Consider the following 27,084-nt stretch of genomic DNA (forward strand, 5'->3'; position numbering starts at 1 on the left):
GGATGGTTGCAAGAACTAACTGCAGTAGTGCACATCGTCATTGGAAGCTACCGTTGCGACAGTTATTGTTATAGTGACTTGCATGGATCAGGCCTTACCTGTTTAAAATTGTTGGATAGTAATTGGAGTAAATGATTCTGTCTTAGTGATGGACCCTCTATGCATACCTCTATTCCAGAAGTTCTTGCCACGTTCCTTTGTTTAGCAATACCATAGCATTCTCCATCATTCTAATCTAAGCTGCATGAGGTTAAGAAGTCTGTTTTGTTACTGTTATGTTCCCAATGCTTAGAACAGTACTAGATATATACTGGGGGCTCAGTAAATGTTTGCTGAATGAATGAATGAATGAGTTCTGCTAAAGGACACTGTCTATCACTGTTAATAATTTTTTTAATATTTATTTTTTAGTTCTCGGCGGACACAACATCTTTGTTGGTATGTGGTGCTGAGGATCCAACCCAGGCCACACGCATGCCAGGCGAGCACGCTACCGCTTGAGCCACATCCCCAGCCCCACTGTTAATAAATTTGAAGTCAATAGACCTGAGTGTGGAATAGAAGGAAAGTGGCTGGGAGCTAGATGAGCCAGCAGTGGCGATGTCCAGAGAAGGAGAACAGAAGGGCCCGAGCCTTCTGAAGGCAGCAGGAAGAGAGGATGATGGAGCAGCTGGCAAGAAAGATCCCAGGTGCACAAGTAGGAGGTCCAAGACAGACACGGTATGGGAAAGCCTGCCCCTGAGGACCTCTCTCCCCAGACAATGAGGGCTTCTCACTACTTTGCTTATTTTGCTGAAGTCTGCCTTGCCCACCTAAAATCAGGCCCTACCAGCCAGATTTCAGGTGAGACTAAACTTCCTCTTAATGGAAAGACACAGAAGGTTTGTTTCTCTACAGTCTGGATTTTGCAGTGAGGAAAAATAGACATAGTCCCATTAGTGACCAGGACTTCACGGAGGCCACCAGATGTGAGCTGTGGTTGGCTTCCCACTGAAAATAATCCAGTGATAAAGTCCCTCAATACTGAAGCTTCAATATCCCCAAAGCTCAGGAGAACAAGGGAGCTATTAAATGCTACCTGAGCTCACTAACCAGGATAATGATAATAATATGGAATAGGAAGGAGCTCAATTATTCATCCCAGCTTGGAGGCAAAGCAAAAATCAACACCATTTCAAGCATATTTGTTTCATTCACTGATTTTTTTTTTAAACATTGACTCAGCACCTCCTTCAAGTTAGAGACTGTGATAGAAATGGTGTATAGAAATGACGGAGATGCCAGGCCTCACCGCAAACATCTTATGGTTTAGTGGAAGCCAGCCAATGTCTGGGCACAGCATCACACAAGTGTGAGTTTTGCCCCTCTGGGTCAAGGGTGTGCATCAAGATCTCCCTTGCTTTCTTGTTGTCAGCCTCAGGAGTTTTGACTTGCCAAGGTGCATCTTGATTGCCCTTGTGCTTTGGCTCTCCTGACCTTGACCCCACCTTGATTTTGTGAATCTGTTGCTCCTGCTTGTCAGGGTGACATGGCCTGGAAGCTTGTTCCTGTTGGGGGAACCAGGTGACCCCCTCCTACCCTCCTATCCCCAGGCCTATCTCTCACACACATTAACGGGGCTCCTCTGGCTCCTCTGGCCGGGAGCTTACCATGTTTGCTTCAACTTGCCCTCCCACTGTAGTTCTCATGCCTTTGGATGACACCACTGTTCAGCCCATTTTTCAAGCCAGAAAACTAAAGTAATGCTCCTCTCCTCTCCTGCTGTCCCCTGCCGCTGACGGATGCCAGGAGACTTCAGAGTGTGAAGGCAGCACTGGATCTGAGCAGATGGAGGTGGGCGCTGACGTGGAGAATGGCTCACCCTGCAGTCCTGGGTTCTGTGTTGACTGGCGTTGTCACAGTGCCGACACCCAGGGTTCTCAAGGACCGCCTTTAGCCTCCAGTCCTAACTTCAGTCCACCTAGAATGGGATCCAAACAGCTCACCATCTCTTCCACTGCCCTATTCTCTCTTCTTTCTTTTTGAGGGTCCCTCCTCAAAACAAAGTAACCCTCCCTGCCAAAAAACCCATTTCTGCGCAAAAATCCCTCAAACTTTCATTCGAATAAGCTCATGCAAATAGGTTGGAGAAGAGGTATCTCCAACATGGAAGACTAATCCAAGCTCAGACACTGAACTAATATTAGGTGAATGAATGGATGGATGGATCTCTGCTATTTATGTTCTGATAGCTTTGAGTCACATATCCATTCACTCTCACCCTCCTGTATGGAAGTCGTTCCATGTCTAAATTTGCTTTCTTCTTAGCAATTGATGTTGCGTTTTTCCAGTGACAGTAAGTCTTTACTTACCATCACAGAGGCTTCCAGGAGCAGATGCAGCCCAGCTCGACATAAGCATGGGTTGGTTTCAGCAGATATTTTCCACAATTCATTTCTTTTCTATCAACTAATGTAACCTGGCAGGATTCTCATTCAATCAGTGAACAATGTCGAGAATGTCCTCTGTGCTGAGCACTGTGCTAGAGGCCAGTACCCAAAGGTGAACAAGCACAGAACAATCTCAGCTCAAGGACAAAGCACGAGGCAGTGCCGGAAGGGCTAGGATGGAGGCAACACAGCAGATGGGAACTGTCACCTAAAGAGGCACATGAAGAGGTGTCTAACCAGAGGTTTCTTTTCTTTTTAAATATTTTTTATAGTGGATGGACACAATGCCTTTATTTTACTTTTATGTGGTGCTGAGGATCGAAGCCAGTGTCTCACACGTGCTAGGCAAGCACTCTACCAACTGAGCTATAGCCCCAGCCTGAGATTTCTTTTCTTAAACTTTTTACTTTGGATTGAGAGGACAATACAATGAACTTTCGTGTGTCTGTCTCCCAGCTTCAAAAATTGCCAATATTTTGCCATTCTTGTTTTATCTATCTGCTGCACCCCTCTTTGAATAGAGTAATTAAAACAAATCCCAGACACCATATGATTTTATCTATTACTGTATGTGGCTCTAACAGATGAGGCCTAGCCAGTCTCAAAGGGGGTCAATAAAACTTCCTGCAGGTGGGGACATCTGAGCTGAGCTCTGGAGAAGTAGGTTTGGCAAACAGGTGAAAGAGACAGGTGTTGGGGAGGGGGAGTGAGAGAAAGGGGATTGTTCCAGATCAAAGGAATGGTCGTGCAGAGGTCAAAGGTGAACCTGTTACTCACCTGTGGTCTGTGGACTCAACAGAACTGGCTTTACCTGTGAGCAAGTTACACATTCAGAACCAGAGTCCTGCTCCAGGCTTATGTTTTAGCAAAGTCCTGGCATGATTTGTCCACACATCCAGGTCTGAGAGGGTGGCTGGGCAGGTAGCAGGAGAGAAGAAGCCAGAAAACTAAAGTAATGCTCCTCTCCCGCTGTCTGGATCATGGGGTAGGGTTAGGAAGGCCTGTGTGGAAGAGACCAATGGTCCATCTTTATCCTGATGCCAGAGAAGAGCGGCTGAAGGGTTTGAGTGGTGGGTGACGGGATCCAATTTGCTGAGGCAGCATCTCTGTTGATGGGGACAGGGCATTGAGGTGGGCAAGGCAGGAGCTGGCTGGGTGTGTGTTCCCTGGGGAGCTGCACTGTGCCCTGGACTGGGCAGGGACTCTGGAGCCAGCAGCCCTGCTCCTGGTATATTGTTATTGTATTGTTCAAACCCAGCTTGGTTTGAGAGTTGTTTAACTTTCCTGAGCCTCTCCTTCCTCCTTCCTCATCTGCCCCAGGCATGGCACCTCCTCAGTGTCAATGATAATGGGATGTCTAGAATGGGACCCAATTCTGACACACTAGGAATTCATATGGGATCAGACCTATTACAACTGCTGGCTCTAACCTGACTCCTTCTCCTAGCCCAGACTGCAGAGCTCAGGCCTCTTTCCTTCCAGACAGGCAGGAGGTCAGAGCAAAAGCATAGAATTGGAGCTAAGGGATTCAAGCTTCTAGAAAATTCAATTCATGCTGATTCCACAGTATTAACAGAGCTCTCTCTGTTAGCAACATTGCTCTTCGGGGCAGCAATGAGTGGGAAGCGCTTTGTACCCCTCCCTCCTCCTCCATGGCACCTCTTCTACCCACTCACCCCCAAGATGAGCTCAAGTGGCCCCTGAAGCCACACCCAATAATAGCACAGAGCTGATCATGCCTCGTGGGGACATGTCTCCAGAGGAGAACGAGTCAGCAGACCCTGGTGGGTCTGGATCCTTCCCCAGGGGTCCTGCACTGTGGTGAGGGAGAGCTGGCAGGGCAGGGAGGGCCTGGAGGGGTCATTTGGCTGAGGTCAAAGGGCCAAAGGACCACATTAGGTTTCTTTCCTCTTCCTCTGTGCTGCACCTCCACACGTGGCCACAAGGGGTCAGTGTCCTCTCAGGCTTGGGTTGGAGCAGCCGGACAGGCCTGGACCCCCCAGCTCTCCTGCAGTCTTCCCCACAAATCTTCCTGAGGCCGAGAGCAAGGTGGTCCTTTAGGCCAGTGGGACCGAATGGCGAGGGTGAGGGAGAAGGGCAGCAGGCTGTTTGCTCCATCAGGTTATTTTCCTGAGAGGAGCCGCCAGGTGGGCGCGGACGTCCTGGCCCTGCTGGCTCCCTGCACTCTGACTGCTTAGAACACAGTTAAGGGCTCATTTGGGTGGATGCAGGGCAGACAGGAAGTCCCACAACAGGGAAGAGGTCTGAATAAGGCAAATTCATGCTCCTAAGGAACACCCAGGGGTTCCTGTCCACCACAGGCCATTCCTGGTGGTCCTGGTTGTAGTGACTACAGGAGACTCTCCCTCAGGGGCTTGTCCTACACCAGGAGAGTAGCAGTGCTGAACCAATGGCCAACCATCCTGCCAGACAGGCTCTGCTGGGGGAAAAGCCCTAGAGGTGTAAGGGGGTGGCACCGGCTCTTGTACCCTCCTGCTCCCTCAGGGCCAGGCACTCCCAGCCTCAGGTATTGATGGCTCCCAGGGTCTGAGAAAGGAGGACCAGGACAGGGACCTTGGGGAGCCCTAAGGGCCTAGACTGGCTGCTGGTATTAACCCTGGGCCCCACACTTGGGTGCAGCAGAGATCTGGGTTTTGTAGGGTTTTAAGCTTAAATGATTTGGCCATCTCTTTTAAAAAAACATAAAATTACAATAAAAAATTTGGCATAAAAGTAAATACTTATTTAGAATAGAAAACAGATCAATCCAATAAATTTTAAAAGCCAAATGCCAAAAACATCACAGAAACCCAGAAAAAAGAACTTTTTAAAAAACTGTATGGCACACCTCCATTATATTTTGGACTCTTTACTCTTTGATAATTACTTTGTATGCCAACAATTTTTTTAAAAATATTTATTTTTTTAGGTTTCAGCAGACACAACATCTTTGTTGGTATGTGGTGCTGAGGATCGAACCCGGGCCGCACGCATGCCAGGCGAGCGCGCTACTGCTTGAGCCACATCTCCAGCCCCTATGCCAACAATTTTGTAATATAATTTTCTACAGAAAGACTTAAAAGATAATCCTGTTAATCCTCTAGCGTGGTTTTTTGTTTTTGTTTTTGTTTTGAACTCAGGGGCACTTTACCACTGACCTAAGTCCTGACACTTTTTTTTTTTTTTTTTTTTTTTAGTCAGGGTCTTGCTAAGTTATTTAGGGCTTTACTGAATTGCTAAGGCTGCTCTTGAACTTGTGATTCTCCTGCTGCAGCCTCCCAAGTTGCTGGGATTAGCGTGCCCACCACACCCAGTTCCTCTAACATGGTTGATTAAAGTGTGCCACCACACCTGGTAATATTGTCAGGTGTGGTGGCACACTTCTGTAATCCCAGTGATTCAGGCGGCTGTGGCAGGAGGATTCAACTTCAAGGCCAGCCTCAGCAAATTAGGGAGGCCCTAAGCAACTTGGCAAGACCCTGTCTCAAAATTTAAAAATAATAATAATGATAAAAGAGCTGGGGATGTGGCTCAGTGTGTAAGTACCCCTGGGTTCAATTCCTGGTACAAAAAAATGGGGGGGGGGGAATACTGTTACAGGTTTATGCTTATAAAGTAAAAAATTTGATACATTTTATTTTGTGAGTCCCAACTGTGTAGTGTTCCCGTAGAGCTCCTCTGTCAATGCAGGAATGTTCGGAGATGAAACTGGATTGTGAGAGCTGTAACAATCCTAGTGTGAATGGACTGACTAGGTGGTAACTGCGGGCAGTGGGGTGTGGCTGGAGGAGGTGGGCCACTGGGGGTGTGCCTGGAAGGGTACAGCTTCCTGCAGCCCCTTCCACTTCCTGGCTGCCTTGAACAGTCAGGAACAGCTTTCCTTTGCCCTGACCTTTCACCATGCTCTGCCTCATCTTGGGCCTAGAGCAATGAAGCCAGCTGTCTATGGACTGAAACCTGGAATCATGAGCCCAAATAAACTTTCCCTCTTCTAAGTTGTTCTTGTCAGGTATTTTGGTCACCACGACACAAAGCTGATTAACACACCAACAGAGAAAAAAGTGTGATGTGCTTGCACTTGTATATGCTGCATTATTAAGCAAATTCCCGACAAGAGAGAACATTCTGGAAGAAGAAACTTTGACTAATCATCAATGAAAACCCAACCTTGCCTTTTACATTTGCAATGGCTGAAAGCATTTTCCACAAACAAGCTCCTGACTGTACAAGAGCCTTGTTTCTCTTTCATTTCCCACACCTTGCCTGCTGTCAAAGGTCACTTTCACACCACAGTTTGACCTTTGGTCGTAAGTCAGCACAGTGGCCAGCAGGGTATTCCTAGAAGCCATTCCTACACTGGGGGAGAGGTGGGGCTAGACGTTTTAAAACTCCATGGCTTTTGTCCATGATTGTAGGCTTGGGCAGTCCTCAAAATCAGAACGGATTCAAAAAATTCCGGGGCTGCAATGTGTTCAGATAACATTTCTGGACAGAAAGAGCAAGTGGTGTTCAGAGACAGCTTAATTAGCTATAGGGCAACCTTTGCCTTATTCGAATCCACCAGCCCTATGACTGTGGGAAGCTCAGCAACTGAGTGACCAGGACTTGGCTATTTGTTGCAAGAGTATACTCTTTTTTTTTTAATATTTATTTTTTAGTTTTCAGTGGACACAACATCTTTATTTTTTATTTTTTTTAATATGGTGCTGAGGATCGAACCCAGCGCCCTGTGCATGCCAGATGAGCGCGCTACCGCTTGAGCCACATCCCTAGCCCTCTTAAATGGGCTTTCAGTTGCCTCCCAACCAAATTAGGTTTGTTACATAAGGACTTAAGTACAGAGGCATCTTCAGGCCTAATTTTAGTTTAACAGAAGTGACTGTAAATTACATAAATAAATGTACTCAGCTCAATTCCCCCTTAGCTACATACTAGTGGCCCACAGCACTTCATCCACCCCCGCAACATGAAAGGAAGTGCGATCTAGAGATGTCAGAATGGGGAAAGACTGTGGTTGTCATTGACTGTGGCTCATTTATCGCACTTTTCCAAATTTTACACATTTTAAACCAATTGCGTATGTCCTCTCCCAGGAACTTGGCAGGTGCTTGTTGAGCTTCATGCTAAATCCACCCCTGCTTGAGGACCGTGACGCTGGCCCCCGAGTGACCAGGACTCCACTGTTGGTTGTGGGAGCTATTTGTTCCTGGTCACTCTTCCTTCCTCCCTCCTCCAGGAACTGATCTGCCTTTTCACTCTCTGCTTCTGGTGGAGGAATTTCCTGCCCCTTCCAGAAGGAAGGCCCAGCAAGTCTCAGAGCCCAGCCTCCCCAGGGCGTCCCCAGTAACACGTGACCTCCTGTGCTTTCCACTGACTGGACAGCCAAAACATCAGACAGGGAACCAACACTCTCCTAACCTCCCTGACCACCTTCTGTCCACTTGGGTGCCACAGAGTGACAGCCCGCAGGAAAGTGCACTTGAGGGGCTGGGGTTGTGGCTCAGCAGTAGAGCGCTCGCCTCGCCCATGCAAGACCCTGGGTTTGATCCTCAGCACCACATAAAAATAAATAAGTGAAATAAAGGTGTTGTTTCCACCTACAACTAAAAAATAAATATTAAAAAAAAAAGAAAGTGCACTTGAGCTTTGACCAAAGGGCTGAAGCCAGTCTTCATACTTCAGAGGAAAACAGCCTTTCAACCCTGAGACTGGTGGCCAAAGCTGGGGTCCTAGCCACCTTCCTTGTTGGCTCCACTAGACCTTTTTCTAGGTTGTTCCTGGATGGGACACATCTTCTGAGGGCACAGACCTCTTATTTATCTTCATGTCCTCAACACTTAGCACAGTTCTTCATATGAAATGAATGGAAGCAGGGCTGGGGTTGTGGCTCAGCAGTAGAGCACTTGTCTCACACGTGTGAGGCCCTGGGTTCGATCCTCAGCACCACATAAAAAATAAATGAGTGAAATAAAGGTATTGTGTCCAACTACAACTATAAAATAAATATTTTAAAAAATGAATGGATGCAGAATTTAAAGGGCAGAAGGAGCTTGGGGATCTGCTGGCTGCAGGTGGTCCCTGGGGAATCAGCTGCACTGTGCCTGGCCACTGTGGGACTATGAGAGCCAGGGGACTGCCCAGGAACCGGAGGTGACAGGGCCACACCCACTGTCTTCCTTACCCCATGTCTGCTCTCATTTATGACACTATGTTGCTTAACAAGGGTCTTCCTTTAGCAATCAGGCAAAGACCAATTCCAGTCTGGCATTTCCATGAAGGAATTTCTCCTGGGAATTTTTAAGTAAATTATATGTTTTTCCAAATCCTGAATCCCAAGTAAGATCATTTGGGAAATCAGGAAGAAGTATTACAATTCTCCTGTGATCACTAAGCCTTAACACGTAGCATAGACACCCTACTGGCTTGAAGGACTGGCTGACATCAAGCCTAAGTCATGAGCAGGAAAACACAGACCACTCCGAGTTGAAGGGTAACATCACTGTTTTGGGAACAGGGCAGGAACACACAGGAGAGACATGGTCACTCTATAATCACTTACGTGTATAGCTGTTGCAACACTATGAGCTTCTGACTATGGCCTGGTCTGGTGCTGTGAGTTATTGAGGTAAATAAAATGATGAGTAATAGATTTAGACACATAGCATATACTTTTTACAAATCTGTGATTGGCATTCCAAGAAACAAGTTTCAAAAGCAAGAATAAATCCCTAAGTCCATCATTTAAAACCATAATTCTGGATAGTGCTGTTCCCTTTGCTAGAAGATCTGAATGTTACATTATCAAAATATTTCCCAGCAAGATTTTCTGGAATTTTCTGGGGTTCAAGTATTCTCTATAGGCAACAGTTCTTTGTAAATAGTACTAAACTTAATATCTTTTTTTTTATCTATTAAACAAAAGTAAGAAACACATAATGAGTAAGAGCATGAAGAATGTTGGAAGTACTTTAAGAACAACTTTAGATTTGGGGAATTTCTGAGAATTCCCAGGAATTCTGGTTTCTTATTCCCAAATCCTAAAGTTACCTGTTGGGAATTTGGAAACCCTACTCCAACTTCAATGAGGATCCAATTCTGAATTTGGGGACTGAACCTATCAAGTTTTATGGGAAGAAGATGCTGGCTGGGTTCACATCAGTGGGTCCTAGAAACAGTGTTCCCGGTGGAAACCTGGCTCCAGAGCTCATGTTGTATTTGGGTCAGTGGGTTAAAATCACCGAATCAGGGAACTGAGAATGCAGAGGATCTCAATGGTCATCTAGTGATGTGGACATCTAAGGTCACCACGAGAACCCACGACAGAGGGCCAGGCAGTCACTCTTATCCATGACCCCAGGCTCCCCCGTGCCCCCACCTTGCAGAGAGGAGAGCTCACCTCCTCCCAGGGAAGTCAGTTTCTTTTGTCTTTCTCAGGTCAGGGGCTTTGGGAGGCAGGATGCGATCCTTTAACTTGGTTTCTCATCTTGGACAAGAGCTCTGGGACTGATTCCAAACTCTGATCTGAGTCCCAGATCTGTCAATCACAACCTTATCAGGCTGGACTCTAACAGGCCTGTTTACAGGAATATTCCACGGGCTGTGAGTCTAGGGTGGGGCAGGAAAGAAACACTGGTTAAATAGATAACTAGTGAGTAAGTGAGTAGTTGGGACAGATCTGTGAAGGAGCTGGCAACTGAGGCAGATATAACCACCATTCTTTTTATTTATTGATTGATTTAGTTAATTATAAGAGGATACAATATCTTTATTTTATTTTTATGTGGTGCTGAGGATCAAATCCAGTGCCTTATGCATACTAGGCGAGTGCTGTGCCTCTGAGCCACAACCCCAGCCCCATAACCTCGATTCTTCACAAAAGAAAAATGAGACTTTAGGTCAAACAGGATGGATTGAAAACATGTATCTCTTTTCTCTCTCTCCAAACTCCATCTGAGTTTTATTCAGAAAGGAGCCGGGTGCAGTGGCACACGTCTGTAATCCCCGTGGCTTGGAAGACTGAGGCAGGAGGATGTGAGTTCAAAGCCAGCCTCAGCAAGAGTGAGGTGCTAAGCAACTCAGTGAGACCCTGTCTCTAATAAAATACAAAAAAGGGATACGGATGTGGCTCAGTGGACGAGTGCCCCTGAGTTCAATCCCGGGTGTGAACTCCCAAGGACAGAGCGAGAGGCAGGACAACTGTTGAGAAGGTCTCACAGAGAGTGGGAACTGATCCTTTGAGCCTGGTTGGTGCCAGTGACCCCAACAGGTGTGGGGGGGGTGGGGCAGGAAGTCTGGGTGGGCAACATCTGGAACCTCCCTCCCTCCCTCCCACAACTCCTTGTAGGAGCCAAGAAAGTTGTTCTCTAGAGAAAGAGACAAGACAGAGCTGGCTTCTGGGGCACTAGTCACAGCGGAGGAGTGAGAAGGCCAAGCACTCATCCTGCTGCATCCTCCTCCATTGGCTTCTGACAGGTGGGAGGTTGGAGGATTCCTCTCTGGAAAAACTGGCCAGCTCAAGAGAAAAGACCTAATTCCAGTATGATTTGGACCCCCACAGAAAATGAGCAGAGGGCTGGGGATGTGGCTCAAGCGGTAGCGCGCTCGCCTGGCATGCGTGCGGCCCGGGTTCGATCCTCAGCACCACATACCAACAAAGATGTTGTGTCCGCCGAGAACTAAAAAATAAATATTAAAAATTCTCTCTCTCTCTCTCTCTCTCTCTCTCTCTCTCTCTCTCGGGAAAAAGAAAAAAAACTTAAAAAAAAAAAAAAAAGAAAATGAGCAGATCTCAGCCTGGGCATGTTACAGAAGCCCAGAAGCACCCAGGTCCTGTTCCCCTGCTCAGAGCAGCTCCACTCAACTCAGACAGCCCAGGCACCAGAGTGGAGCAAATCATTAGGAAATACAGCAAAACAAACTATTCAGGATTAGGAGAAAAGCTCAGAAATCACTTTATTTAACACAACTGTCACTCTGCTATGGCACAAGAGAACAAGCAGAACTATTCTTATGCTCTAGGGGCAGGTATTGAGTTTTGAAAACCATGCTTTTTATGAAGAAAGTCTTACATCAACTTAAATCATTAATATTATCCATGGGCTGAGGTTGTGGCTCAGTGGTGAAGTGCTCGCCTAGCATGTGCAAGGCCCTGGGTTCAATCCACAGCACCACATAGAAATAAATAAATAAATATATTATGTTCAACAAAAAAATAAATATTAATAAAAAGAATTTAAAAAATTATTCACATAGCTGTGGGTTTATGATGAATGTAATTGTCTAAGATTCCACAAATATGGTAACTTATATAAGAATGGTGCTATTTCTTATATTAAAAATGTGTTTTAATGCAAATGAGGCTCCTTATTAATTTTTGAGTGTTACAGGTTTTTAAAATATAGGGTATAGCTAAATACAATATAGTTTAAGGTTGTTTGTTTGTTTTGGGTACTGGGGACTGAATTCAGAGGTGCTCTATCACTGAGCAGCATCCTCAGCCCTTTTTATTTCTTATTTTGAGACAGACTCTCACTAAGTTGCCCAGACTAGCCTTGAACTTATAATCTTCCTGCCTTAGCCTCCCAAGTAGCTGGGATTACAGGCCTGCACCACCACATGCAACTATACCTAGCTTTAAGACTTTTAATCTTACAATAATGAAGTTTCCTAGCAATGCATTTTACTGGAAATTTAAAAAAAAATTCCTTAAAGGGGGAGCTTGTGCATATTTTACTAATATTCTTTCCAAAGAGATATTTTTTTTTAAATATTTTATTCATTTTTTTGTTGGCTTATTTTTATTCATACCAGACAACACTTAATGTTAAAGACAGAGACTAAAATGAATAAACAAAAATAAGCAGGAAGAAGGAATTAAAGAATCAAAGATAATGTAAGATGCAGAAGAAATTTTAAGATAATTATGATACTCAGAGATCCATTAAGCTCGGCTGGGAATAGCGGTTGGGACTGGAGGACACTTGCTCTTGCCCGTGCTGCTAGAAGGAGCCTCTGTCCATCCATTAAGGAAAAAAGGATGCTATTAAAAAGAAATGAAGGAAGGAAAGAAGATCCAGAGAACAAAAAATGTCTCTGGAAAATTTAAAATATGATAATCATAATAAATTCAGTAGAGGAGTTGGAACATTAACTTATAAAACTCTCCCAGGAATTAGAACAAAAAGTCAGAGTAATAACAAAGGTCTAGTGTCACATTGGAGAGTTTCCAGGGGAGAGACCAGAGGAGAGGACATCAGCAACCAACTAACCCAAAAAGATGCTCAGCCCGAGGCCAGCGCCACAGTTCAAAGGCGCCCACTGGTAAGAAGAATGAAAATCACCCCAAGGTGCTTCAATGAGATGTGGGCTGAAGAACAAAGGGATCACCCCACAGAACTTGTGGAGCAGAGGGAGAGTCACACAGAGGCCAGCAACGAGGATGGACAGAGGCTCCTTCTAGCAGCACGGGCAAGAGCAAGTGTCCTCCAGTCCCAATCGCTATTCCCAGCCGAGCTTGGAATCTTGTGAGGACAGAGGTGTTTTCAAACAGGGTCGACTTGGCAGCCTCTCAGAGCCAACGGGTCCAGAGAAGAGCATTGAGGGAGGGAAGAGCGAAATCTGCTCCTTGCCTGCTGTCGTGTTGGGGGTGGTGAGGGTACGTGGAGGATAAAGTAAACCAAACGACACAATTCTTTATATATATATTCTTATATATATATAATATATGTATTCTTATATATAAATATATATATATAACAATTCATATATATATATATTTAGAAGTAGTTGGACACAATACCTTTATTTTATTTATTTATTTTTATGTGGTGCTGAGGATCAAACCCAGCACCTCGAAACGCACATGCTAGGCGAGCGCTCTACCGCTGAGCCACAACCCCAGCCCAACGAAACAATTCTTAATGTGGGGACAGGTCGGAGGTGAGGACTCCTGGGAACAGAAAGGAATCTGGCATCAAAGACTGACTTTCATTTCATTGTCATTTTTAATTGATATGTAGTAACTGTATATATTTATGAGGTATAGTATGATACTTGGATACTGTGTCTACTGAATATTTTTTTTTTACATTAAAAAAATTTTTTTGTAGATGGACACATGCCTTTATTTATTTTTATGTGGTGCTGAGGATCAAACCCAGTGCCTCACACATGCTAGGCAAGTGCTCTGCTACTGAGCTACACAGCCTTAGCCCTACATTTTTTATTTGGTGACTTTAATGGACACATATTTGTGCTTATTCATAGCACACACTGTGGGAGTTTGATTCGGGTGCACAGTGCACAATCAGGTCAGGGTCATCAGCAGTTCCCTCTCATCAAATGCTACCTTGTCTGTCAGTTGGGACCCTTCAAACTCTTTCCTCTGGTTCTTTTGAAAGAGGTAATTGATTGTTATAGACTATACTCGTCCTATTGTCTGGTAGATCCTTAGAGCTCCCACCCCCAACTGTGTTTGGGCTACCCTCAACCGCCTTCTCTAGTGCCTCGAGATTGGGGGAGGGGGCATGCACATGTGTGTGCACAGGGCAGAGGAAGGAGAATGCAAGAGGGAGAAAGCCTCGTCTTTTGTGGTGGAAGTCAATAAAGAATGTCTAAAACGAAAAATAGATGGGGATTAGTGGCCTTTTAAGCATGGAGGTAAATTTTAAAAGAAGCTAAAGGAAATAAAGTACATTGCCCCTGGGCTTGGGGGTCAGGTGGCTAGGAATAGCAGAGGGTTAGTTGTTTTTCTTCTAAGCCTGAAGTAATATAACTTTGGAAACTGTGCATACCTATGTTATAATGCTAAATTAAATCCTTCAAAACTCTGCTCCCCCCTCAATTTTTATATTGTGCTCCCACCAGGCTCTCTGCCTTCAGAAACCAGTTCATCACGCATCTAAGGAAGTCTCAAGTCCCCGCCACTCCACCCCCCGAGCCCACCAGAGTTCCTGCAAGCAGAAAGTAGTCCCGCGCTCCCTCCTATGAGAGGGAGGAGAACCCATCAACAGCTCACCAGCTGATCAAGTTCAGCAGCATTCCCCCACCTGGCTTCTAAGCTGCTGAGCTCCTGCCAGACTCGGTTCTTCACTAACTCAAAGCAGCAAACCCTAAATCTCCTGCCCTGCCTCCCCCACCCCACCCCCATCCACCCAGACCGACTCTGCAGGAATCTACAAAGGGAAGCATGCACACACCTCAGCCACAAGACATCTTCAATTGCTTTTGTCCTCTGGAGACAGCAGAATGGATGGGCTACCCTGGGAGACCCGGCAGATGGGAAACTCGTTACAGATGTGAGCTTCAGAGAGAGGGACACTTGGAGCCCTGTGCCTTTCAGGAGTTTGGGGGTATTCAGTGTTGCCTGGAAACCAGAGACCAAATAGGAAACAGGAAGCCCCAGGAGAAGAGAGAGGCTGAAATATTTCAGCATCGTTTCCAGAGGTGAGGGCTGCCTGCCAAGGCTGGCCGGGCCTTCTTTCTCCAGCCCCCAGCCTCAGATCCCAGAACGCCCTCCCCCCACTCCAGTCCTGCTTTGCACCTCTCCGAGGTAGAGGAGGCTCTAATGAGTGTTGGAGCCCTCCCACTCACTTGCACTACTCACACAAACACACACACAGCTGCGAAGGCATTTTTCTGGCACTGATTTCTGATGAAACGGACAGTCTCACAGAAATATCATCTCACACTTTCAGGTTTCCTGCAGCTGTGGCGGTGGCCTGTGCAAGGCACAGAGGTCCCACTTGTATTTTCGTGACCCTGGGTCAGGCTGGGTCTGAGTCTGCCCCAGAATCTGCAGTTAGAGCCCAGAGTGGCCAAGATCAGAGAATTCCTGGAACACAAAGGAACCCAGAGCATGAAATCTGGGTGACCTCCATCCACCCTGGGTCCCTGCTGCACACACCATGCCCCTCTCTGCTTCACACAGGCCTGGCCAGACAAGTCCCCGCTGATGTGCCACATTTGGTCCCTGTCCCTGCACTCTGTCTCTCTCCACCATTTCTGTCTCTTCTGTCACTCCAAACCCACGGGGAACATCTTCCCCTTCCTACTACTCCTTGGGGACTTGGATCTTAGTGCCCACATCTCCTCCGTACCTGCAGCTCTTGCAGTTCCCTTTTGTCCACAGCATCTGTGCACGGGAAAGCTTGGGGGCGTGGTGTGCCATGAACTTGAGGGTTAAGCAGATTTGCTTCTCATCATCTTCTCATCTCATACCACCTTGTCTGTCAGTTGGGACCCTTCAAACTCTTTCCTCTGGTTCTTTTGAAATGGGTAATTGACTGTTGCAGACTATAGTTTCCTACTGTCCAGTAGATCCTTAGAGTTCCCACCCCCAACTGGGTTTGGGCTACCCTCAACCACCCTCCCCAGTGCCACGAGATGGTGGAGAGGGGAGGCATTGACATTGGGGCATTCTAGCCTTTCTTAGGTCCAGCCTCTTCACCTAGAAAGACATGAACAGGCTGCAACAGGCTGGTGTGGTGGCTTACGCCTGTAATTCCAATGGCTCAGGAAGTGGAGGCAAGGGGATTGCAAATTAGCAAGGCTCTATCCTGTCTCAGGATAAAAAAATAAAAGGGGCTGGGGATGAGGCTCAGGAGTTAAGCATGCTGGGTCCAATCCCTGGTACAGGAAGGAAGGAAGGAAGGAAGGAAGGAAGGAAGGAAGGAAAGCATGAACAATTGTTTCCTCTCAGTGGTGCTAGGATCAAGGAGTCCAGATATTAAGGTCTTGACTAGACGTATCTCCTGAGAAGATCCACAAATGGTCCAACAGGCATAGGGACCTGTCAGCTTATTTATCACTAGGGAAAGGAAAATTAAATCCATGAGGAAATCCCACTTGCACCTATGAGAATGGCTGTAGTAATAAAAGGAAAAATGTCAAGTGTTAACCGGGACGTGGATCCACAAGAAGCCCTGCACATGGCTGGGGGGGATGTGGACGGTGCCACGCTGTGGAGAGCAGTGTGGAGCCTTACAAAATGAAACACTGGATTACCCTGTTTGTTTCTCCTTCCACCAAGACTCCCTTTCCCCTGGTCTCTGCTTCTGTTGTGTATTTCGCAAACTTCTAGCCATTTGCAGTCTTCTCTTTTCTCAGGTTGAACTTTTATGGAATTATTTATTGATACTTGACTCTTTTTTAGATCTAAAAAAAGGCATGTAGGGGTTGTAGCTCAATGGTAGAGCTCTAGCTTAGCAGGTGTGAGGCACTGGGTTCGAATCTCAACACCACATATAAGTAAATAAAACAAAGGTCCATCATGTATATCATTCATATATATCATATATATGCATATATATATATATAGTTGTATGTATGTATGTGTGTGTGTGTGTGTGTGTGTGTGTGTATATATATATATATATATATATATATATATATATATATATATTCTTTTAAAAAAAGGCATGTGGTTTCACCCACTAAGTTACTGGAGACAGTGTCCTGGTGTCCTCAGTACCTGGCCTTGGGTCTCAATGAGTCAATCACATGCACCTGACCTTTGGAAAGGATTTTGGAAAGTCCAGGGGAAGGCAGGCATGACCCCAGGGATGTGGGACAGAAATCTGATGCAAGACAGACGGGAGGCCCCAGAAGGAGTCCTCAGAGGACAGCCACCAGTGACTGCAGTGAAGAGGAGGGACGGGTCTGGACAGACAGAGCTCAGTGCTCCTCAAAGGCTCTCATGCAAAGGATACATCAGCCTTGGGACAAGGGGCAGAGACGAGGTTGTGCTCTGAAGAAGGACAAGGACACTTCAGAGCAGTGTCAAGAAGGCTAGGGCTGAGCCTTGTAAAACCAAGTGTTTCTGTTTGATTATTTTTGTTTATTGGTAATGTTGTTTGCATATTCATTTCTGATCACTCTATAACAGAGGCCCCTGTGAGTCCCTTGTACCCACCAGGATAACCTAGGATGATCCCCCTGTTTTAAGGGCTGATGATTAAAAGCCCCAACTCCATCTGCAGTCCTACATTCCCTAATTCCCACCACTGCCTCTTTGCCATGTACCAATGGCAGATTCTGGGGGTTAGGATGTAGGCATCTTTGGGGGGCTATTCTGGCTGTCACAGTTTTGTCTGGAAGATGATTAATAAGAAAGAGGAACAAAATGTGGCAGACCCACTGCTTAGGGAAAGGGGTACACATTTGTAGATGTCAGAGTCCACTCAGAGGCTGTCTGCTCCGTGAGGGGTAAGATGGACAATTTTAAGAGGAAATTGTACTTTAATACAGGAGATAGCAAAGCAGATAAGAGATCTTGGTTTACAAATTTAAGTGTGGTAGAAAGGTCACAGTTTTCTATTTTCTTTCAATTGACTTCCACCAAATTCAAGCTCCTGCACCGGCAGCTCAGCAGGAATCCCCATCCAACTTATTACCAAGGCCCTTTCCTTCCCTCAGAGTTCAGGGACTGGGGAGCAATCATTCTTCAACGAGAGCACAATCCTACGTGCCAGGCACTGTTCTAAGCAGTTATGGTGTTGACTCATTTGAACCCCACAACAATCCCGAGACTGGTGTCTCTGTTTTACAGATGAGGAAACCGAGGCCCAGAAGGATTCAGGAACTTGCTCAAGACCTCACAGCATTGGCTACAATGGCTCTGGCTGACATCCTTCTTGTCCAAGCCCAGAGTGGTCCCCGGAAGGTTTTCTCTGTTTCAGTGCCACATGTGGGATATGGGACCTGCTGCTGACATGGGGCACCCTGGTGCCTGTGCCCCTGTGGGGACACCATGAAGCCAGGTCCTACCCTCCCTCTGCACTGCCTAGTTCTGCTGCTGCCCACTCAGCTTGATGCCTCTGTTTTCATCTTTTATCTCAGAGAATTCTGTCTCTTACTCTTCCAGTTGCCACTAAAAATACTTAACCACCTCTTTAACTAATGCAGAGAGAGACAGCCACGTGGGTACTGCTGTCTTTGGCCTTATTGCACAAAACTCCTCCATAGGAGGGAACAAATAAATAGGACCCAGCTACCTTCACCAGCCTTGAGGCCAGGGCATCGGTGAGGGAACACTTGTTAGTACTCCAAAGATTATCCTGCCACAGGAAGGGAGTGGCCTGCACCCCTAAACTAGTTCAGGTACATCAGAGAGTGTGGGGTGAAGCTATGAGGACTATGTCCAACCTCCACCTGGTCCTCTGGGAGGAGTCCTGGAGAAGAAAAGAGCTACCGGGAGACAGGCGGATATTAACCAATCTTCTAAAAATGGAAAAAGCAGGAGATTCCAAAACTGACAGACTCAAACCTTGGTAACATCTTTTGAAAAAAATAAACAATTTATACTGTGTGTGTGTGTGTGTGTCTGTGTGTGTGTGTGTGTGTGTGTGTGTGTGTGTGTGTGTTTGGTGCCGGGGATTGAACCCGGGGTACTTTACTATTGGGCTACAGCCCCACCCCATCCCCTTTTTTGAGACAGGCCCAAATCACCCAGGCTGGCCTCAAATTTACAATCCTCTTTCCTTAGCCTCCCAAGTCACTGGGGTGACAGGCATGGCCCACCACACCCAGCTGGAAAGATTATTAAACAATTTATAAGCTCTTAGTAGAGGAAATGGCCTCACCTCCTTGGAGGGTGACCCTTGTCGACCCTTGGAGGGTCAACAGGATGTCATATGTTCTAAGAGACTCTGGAACCTCTGAAGACTCTTGTTGTATCTTCAAGGTCAAGGTGGGAAAAGGCCCAGATGATCGCTAGTTAGATGGGTTTATAGGTGATTTTAACAGAGGTTCTTGAAGAGCACTGAGGGAGTCTGTCACTGGGTGTGTGCGGGGATCAGGGCAGAACTAGACTGATGGGTGCAGGATGTATGTGCTCAGCCTTGGCACCTTCAGCGTGTGAACTCGTAATTTCTTTGATGACGAGGGTGGGGGGCATGTTTATGAAAGTGCGGCTGCTCTGCAGAGCTGAGTGGGGTGGGGAGGAGAGCCCCCGGCCAGTGAGCTCCTGCCCAGTGCCTGGCTCATAGGAGGGGCTCAATAACAAATCCCTCATTCTGCCTTTGTGTTATGCCCTTGCCTATTTGTTTTTTAAAATGTCTTTGAACTCACTACTTCTTCTGCCTAAAACATGAATAAAAGCAACATATGCTACTTTCTGAAGGAAAGTTATGCGACTTGACACAATTCCCCTTTTGTTTGCCATGGTGATTGGCAGTACCTCACAGGGTGGTGGGGCTTCGTCAGCTCTCATCCCTCAGTGAGGACCAGCTGGAACAGAGCCTGCAACCTGAGGTGGACAGGGAGCATAGGCAAGAAAGGAATCTTGCTGCTTTGAGTCACGGAGACATTGGGGATGTTTGTTATTGCAGAACAACCTAGCTGATCTTGACTTATACAGTAGGCCCTGGATAAAAATTTGTTGAATGAATTGAGTCAACAAGTCCTTTTGTCATATTTATAAAGCCCTGAATTAAAAGACACTGTAGTTGTCGCTATACAGTTGTAATACTCTAAGTGTTGGTATACAGTTCAAATATAATTAATATGGTGATTTGGGGGGGGGGGGATATTGGAGATTGAACTCAGAGGCACTCAACCACCGAGCCACATCTCAAGCCCTATTTTGTATTTTATTTAGAGACAGGGTCTCACTGAGTTGCTTAGCACCTCACTTTTGCTGAGGCTGGCTTTGAATTCATGATTCTCCTGCCTCAGCCTCCTGAGCTACTGGGATTATAGGTGTGCGCCACTGTGCCCAGCCATGGTGATTAGTTTTAAGTGCAGTGCATTCATAAATTTGCAAGGCACAAATGTAAGCATTTCACATATACTTACCCATTTAATTCCCTCAACAATCCTATGATAAATGCTATTATTATTATTATTATTATCCTCATTTTTCAGACAAGAACTTGTGATCCAGAGAGGTTAAGAGGTTAACATCAGACCCACTGGATTCTATTTTACTTGCACTTGACATCCTGGCATTGATGGGGATGAACCCAGGCAAGCAGTCCCTGTAGACCACTGCCACACGCCACTACCTGGCCGGGGAATACATGTCACTATCCTTTCCCAAGCCACTACATGTGCAATCCCTGTGCCCACGACAGGCAGGAATGGGAGTTCCACTGTAGGTACGGGGCTTAGGTCCCCTGGATGACACCATGTCTGGTTAACATCTCAAGATGTTTTAAGTGGTTTGGCGGCCAGTAAAATTCCCCAAAATGTGCTTTGTGGGAAAAAACACCCAATAATATTAGGAAAAAAAAAACCCAAAACCCAACCCCCACCCTTGCCCTTAAATTTTTAAATCCATGTGTATTCTTTGGGAAAATTCAATCCATATGTTTCTCAGTCTTTTATACATTGAAAGGTTTCCTGGGGAGTATTTGGCTTCCACAAATTTCAAAGCCCTCCCCCACTTTCCTCTCGCTGTCTTCTGCATGACCCCATCTCTCCCGACACTTCCAGGACAGGAATTCACATGGGCGAAAGCTAAGCTGGACTCTGGGATGGCTGGATGGCTCTGGGCCACTAGGATGCCCCCAGCCTGCCACCTCCCAGCCTCACCAGCTCAGGCAGGCTGGACGCCCTCACCCACCCACCTGAATCTGCTCCCCATGCCTTGCTTTGGGAACAATGGCTGCAGCTTGCAGGACCTCAGGATCTCTTTATACCCTGGAGTCAGGACAGCCAGACAGGGACATTGGGTGGGGACTTGCATTTTGTGGGGTGCCCATGAGGGTCTCTCAATAGCCCTCCCCACTTCTGACAGTGACCCCTCAGGAAGGCCAGTCAGGGAAGGCCAACGTGCCGTGCTGCGGGTCTGAAGTCCAGGCTGCACCAGAGGCGAGGAGGGGGTGGTTTCAAGCCAAACTCCAGGAGGTGGAAGCAATAATAATTATTTAATGCCTGACATTTGTGTAACACTTCATAGTTTTAGAAATGCTGTCAGCACTGTACATAGCCAAGAGTTTTCTGAAGCCAAAAATCTTGGATTCGGATTTTTTTGTCTTAGTTCTGTAAATCATTTCCTCTCTCTGAGCCTTGATCTGCTCAACTGTGAAATGGGGACAATGATTCCGGCCTCACAGGCTAGTCATGGGCCTCCTGAGAAAAAGCCAGTGAATAGCCTTTCAGCTTGTGAATGGCTGAGAGCTAATGGTGCTCTTGGGGGGTGACACCTCACCTCACTTGATGCTCAAATCTTGATGCCCCAAAGCCTGACCTGCTCAAGAGTGACAAGTGAGGGGCTGGGGATGTGGCTCAAGCGGTAGCGCGCTCGCCTGGCATGCGTGCGGCCCGGGTTCGATCCTCAGCACCACATACAAACAAAGATGTTGTGTCCACCAATAACTAAAAAAATAAATATTAAAAAAAAATTCTCTCTCTCTCTCTCTCTCTCTCTATCTCTTAAAAAAATAAATAAATGCTGAAGAGGATATGGGGAAAAAAGGAACATTTAAAAAAAAAAAAAGAGTGACAAGTGAATTTTCAGCTTTCCATACTTTTTTCCTAAAAATGAAAGTGGATGCTGTGACTCTGCGGCTTAACCCTCTGTCTTGGGTGCTCCCTGTTGCCAGCCATATGTGAAGGCCCCAGGGTCCTGGCTGTTGAGGCCCATTTCCATATGCTCCTGGGGGAGGCTGTGGAGCCGCCTCAGGGAATGCTCAGCCTCAAAGAAGAAGGGGCAGAAGGCAGGGCCTGGTGGGTTGTCCTGAGGAGAGGGGCAGCCTCCAATACCTCCCAGGTATCCTAGTGGGAAGGCTGAGAGATACAAAGCATGGAGTGACTTCCCTAGTGCTCCAAAGTCCCCAGGAGCACAGCAGGCAGCTCAGCACCGAGGCCCGCACGATGAGATGCAGCGTGGAGATGCCTCAGCAGCAGTCCACAGCATCCTGGGTCCCTCCTGGGGCTCTCAGGAGTGCGCAGCAGTAGACACTCTTGCAGGGAATGGCAACGGGACCCCTCTTGTTACACACACACTCCCATGGATTCCGAGAATCCTGCTGCACTGAATTAGGGACCCCACAATAGCAGGTGGAGACAGACGGAGAAACACTGTTCATCCCAACTCTGTAACCCTGCTTGGCTTACCTCAAGATCAGGTGTATGTGGTTTGATCCCGGGTTTCGGCACCAAAAAAAAAAAAAAAAAAAGATCAGGTGCATGGAAAGTTGTGTCACCGGGATAAGGTTCAAACTCTGAGCACGGTGCACAAGGTATGCCTGGGTCCCTCCTCGTCCCTTTCTGCTGCACCATCTTGGTGCTGCCATCTGCAGCTCTGTGCCTTGGCCCAGACTTCTCTCTCAGCTGTGACCTGCATAGACGAGACAATCCAGGTTTAAAAGGGCTGGCTGCAACATTAAGCTAAGAAAGCAGCAAAAAATCACGTAACACAGACATAATTTTCAAACTTGGGGACAGGACATCTCTTTGACCTTAAAGGTCATCTTTCATGCTGGCTAGAGAGTGTGAGCCCGCATTTCTTTTATTTTACAGCAGGGACATCAGAGAGGGATAAGGTTTCAAGGGTGGAGTCTTGCTTCATGATTGACTGACATCTTGGCAGGTCACACCCCTCTCAGGTGCTGTGTGGGATCCTAGGCAGAGCCCTAGGGGGAGGCTCACCTGCATCAGGTGATCGGTCCCTGACAGGGAGTTCCAGTGCCAGACCTCGCCCCTCACTTGGCTACGATGCGCAACAGCCCATGGACCTGCTCAGAGTTTGTGACACTTCTCCCCTGCTTGAAAGTCCTCCTCTACACTGTGCCCTTTCCACCTGGTGACTACCTGCACGGACACCTGGTATCTGTGGACAGGGACTTTAAGCCCAGCTGGGGATCCAACTCCACTGTTGATCTTTTCTGATTCTCTTCACTACAGTCTTCTCCTGCCTCAAGGCACGCCACCTTCCATCCAGCCCAGCAACCTTCAAAACAGGGACTAGGTGCATCTCATCTCCTGCCTCAAGGCACGCCACCTTCCATCCAGCCCAGTGACTACCACCGGATCCTTCAAAACAGGGACCAGATGCAACTCATCTCCTCCCTGCCCAGGGCCAGCAGAGTGCTTGGTCAATGTTGGTGGGAAACATGAACTGAATTAATAAGTGAAGAGAAGGAGGGACTTACCCAGTATCACCCAGTATCCGAATGGAACCCAAGTCTGCAGGATCAGCAGTCTCGGTGCTCGGGCCCTTCTGCTCTGTCTCCTAGTTCTGTGGTTAGGGCCAGAGACTCAATGGCCCCAGACACAAGGCCCCACAGAGCCTGTTTCCACTCAGACCATTCAGGTGGCCTCAGGTATAGCTTCCCAACCAGCAGAGCTCCTCATCCCCTGCAGGGGTGTCTGCTTTGAGATGTGCCGTGGGTACCGCTGGCCTGGTGCTCCTGCTGATTCCACTGGGCTCTTGAGGTGACTCTTTGTGAGCAAGCATGACAGTGACAAAGCAGAGGAGGCACTAGTGTCATGCATGTCTCCAGCAGAGATGCCTCCGGGTGGATGTGGTTTTGCTGCACCTCAGGTCACCTGGGGAACTTTGAAAACCACCTGTGCTCAGGAGTCACCTGTTGGTTACATGAGGATCCCTGGCCGTGAAAGGCAGGCACCAGTTCTCTTTAAAACTCCAGCTGCCACAGTGTGGCTCTTGATGGCCTCCAAAGGCCATGTGTTATAGGCTGGGTCCCCAGTCCATGGTGCCACTGGGAGGGGGTGGAAGGTTTAGGGGCCCAGCGGGAGGAAGTTGGGCCATGGGGGTGTGTCCTTGAAGAGTGTGCTGGGATCCCCAGCCATTCTCCTTCCCTTCTCTTTCCAGATGCAGCTTCCTCTGTCCCAGGGTCCTGCCATGATGGGTCCACCACAGGCCCCAAAGCAACTGGCCAACCAACCATGGTTGACATCTCCAACACTATGAGCCCAAATAAACCTTTCCTCTTTTCATGCTGATTACTTCAGGTACTTGTTACAGCAACAGAAAGCAGACTAATACATCAGTGACTCCAATATGCATCCAGATCTGGAACAAGGTGGTCTAAAAATCTTTAAAGAAATACCTATCACCCAGTCTCCTCCCAAGCCAAGTAGATTAGCCTTTCTGATGTCTTGGTGTCATTTTGTTTGGTTTTGATAGGTTTCAAGTGGTCCTAATGTGTTCTGGGGGGAGAAACCACTGATCAAGTGCGAAGCTCTCTTTGTGCCGAGGAGGACTCTGCAGCCCAGAGAGGTCAAGGCACTTGCCTGAGGACGTACAACAGTACAGAGCAGGGCCAGGTGTGAGCCCAGCTCCAAGGTCCTAATCCTTATCCAATGCTCTTCCTATCATGCACGACAGAGTAAGGAACATTTTTAGACTAGTCAAATTTACTAGAGTTTATTTGAGCAAAGCCAAACAAAAATGATTCATGAGTCGGGCAATTCCCAGAACCAGGGCAGGTTCTGAGAACTCCAGTCAGTAGTATCATCAGATGGCATTTGGAGAAAACATGGAAGCCAGGTAATAAAGGGCAATTTATTTTGCTACAGCTTAGTCAAGCAGCCAGTCATTAGTTACAAGTTAACTATCTACAAGGTCTCCTGCAACCAACTAAAGGTTAATTACTATGATTGGTTTGGTCTGTAGGCCCAGTGCAGGTGCCCAGTCCAAATCAATGGCCTCTTACAATTTTATTTGACAGAGATGATATGTGGAGACTCCCTTTAGCCATCCATTCCACAATGTAGGGGTTGGCCCATTCCGTCAAGGGAGGTTGCAAAATCACCCTTGACTTTGATCAGGGAAGTCAAGGCAACCTCTCCTGTCCCCATGATCTTTACAAACCCAAAGGCCAAGTCCTTCAGGGAGGTATCACCCACTTCTGTGGAAGAAATTTAGCGTTCTTGTGACACAGATCCTGATACCCATGGTGGTAAAATCTGAACCTGTCTGAGTAAAAGCATGGAAGAAAGAATCATGCCCAGAGGAATTTTCTGGGCTGCAGAATTTCCTGGGCTCTTCCAGAGCCTGCCTGGAGTTTCTCTGCCTCTTGTGCTGTTCCTTGTGATTCACTGGGGGACATCATGGACTTGGGCACAGGCTGCCTGGGTTCCCTTCCAGCTCCATAAAATTCAGTTCTGGAGGGCTGGGGATGTGGCTCAAGCGGTAGCGCGCTCGCCTGGCATGCGCGCGGCACTGGGTTCGATCCTCAGCACCACATACAAATAAAGATGTTGTGTCCGCTGAAAACTAAAAAACTAAATATTTAAAAAAAATTCTCTCTCTCTCTCTTTAAAAAAAATTCAGTTCTGGAAACTGACACCTATTGAGGACTAGCATGAGCGGGCACTGTATTTTCAGGTCCTTGATCACTCTTCATGAGTAGGAGTCACTAAATGTCCATTTTACAGATGAGAAAAGAGGCTTGGGGGAGATTAATAGTTTGTTCTGGGTCAAACTTGTACTCCCAGCACAGGCCTGGCCCAGATCACTTCTGTTAACTCTCAACTCTTCCTCATCCGTCAACATCCACCTCCTCTTTTGAGATCTCAGTGCCTGCCTCTCTCCCTTGGTGGCTTACGCTGTGGCCTGCCTTGAGCCTGGTCTGCGTATCTGCTCCATGGAATGGGGCCTCCGGGGGCTGGGTATTATTTCTCACTGGCCTTTCAATGCCTGGGGACTGGGTCTATGGGAGGCTTAGAGAACAGTGTGATGGTTTCTGCGGCCCCTGGAACCTGAATTCTGCAGCTCTGTGGGACCTGCCAGGGGCGGATGCAGTAGGGACTTGGCTTCACTCTGCCTGCCTGGGGCCGCATCCCCCAAAGTATCCTCTCCACCCCAGGAGATGTCTTTCAGATCCAGATAGACACCCAGCGGAAGAGAACTGCAAGCTGGGATCCTTTTGACATGAACTTATTGGAATTTGGACAGTGGATTGGCACTTTAAATTTTATATGACATTTTTATTATTAACATAACTTTACAATAACATTAAAGAAACTTAGAGGGGAAAAAAGCCAACGCATAATCCTACATACTCCTCTTACACAGTCGTTTTCATTTATCTGTGCTCCTTTGTAATCTTTAGTCAGAGAAATACACATTTTTTGACTTAGTTCTAATCACAGTGTTTATAAGTAATTTTGTGTTCTGTTTATTTTACTGAGAAATAGCTCATAAACATGTTCCCATGCTCTTGTCCTCATGTCAATCCATTCTAACATCTGTAGAGTCTTTTTTTCACACTTTTTTTTTTTTTGGCATTAGTTAAATTATTTCCAAATAGTTGAAGGTTGAGGTTCATCTTTATAAACTTTTCTTTTGAAATTATTTTTTCAGGTATGTTTTGGAGGGACAGAGAGGCCAGGACTGGCGAGACGAGGAGGGGTGGGAGAGGGACGGAAAGCAGAGAGAGGGGAAGAAGGCCCACTCTTGCCTTTCTGTGTTGTCCACACAAACCCAGCTCACAATGCAGGCTGCCCAGCCACCGTGGCGCAGACAGTGAGTCAGGGCCTCAGGATGAGCTTCCACACTGTCTCTGCCTCTGAGAACCGGCTTTGGCTCCTGCCTGAATTTGCAAAACTTGGTCATGAAAAGACCTTACCTCCGAGCCCTGTTTACCTAGAGCTGATGGGTATGGAACAGTACGTGTGTGTTAGTGTGTGCTGGAGGAAGAGAGGAGGGGACACAGACCAGTGTCATTTTCCCATTAGAGCTGGG

The 27,084-nt window shown here is 47.0% G+C and overlaps 1 protein-coding gene across 4 annotated transcripts in view; it reads left to right on the top strand.

Annotated features, from left to right (window-relative positions):
- The window catches only part of LOC308652191 (uncharacterized protein), a gene marked incomplete at its 5' end in the record, with an annotated part of 58,894 nt that overhangs the window by 16,577 nt on the left and 15,233 nt on the right, over nt 1-27,084 (top strand). For 2 of the 4 annotated variants that reach the window (XM_081299962.1, XM_081299966.1), the window contains one exon: nt 412-5,302. The exons of 1 other annotated variant lie outside the window; for it this stretch is intronic. Coding sequence is in view for 1 of the 3 variants with exons in the window: in XM_081299966.1 (XP_081156092.1) it covers nt 412-452 (41 nt within the window). Of the gene's footprint in view, nt 1-411; nt 5,303-27,084 lie in introns of those variants that run through there. One more of the 4 variants, XM_081299963.1, reaches the window with a different exon arrangement.

Source organism: Spermophilus citellus (assembly GCF_964194105.1).
Source record: "Spermophilus citellus genome assembly, chromosome: 6".
Taxonomy (NCBI): Eukaryota; Metazoa; Chordata; class Mammalia; order Rodentia; family Sciuridae; genus Spermophilus; species Spermophilus citellus.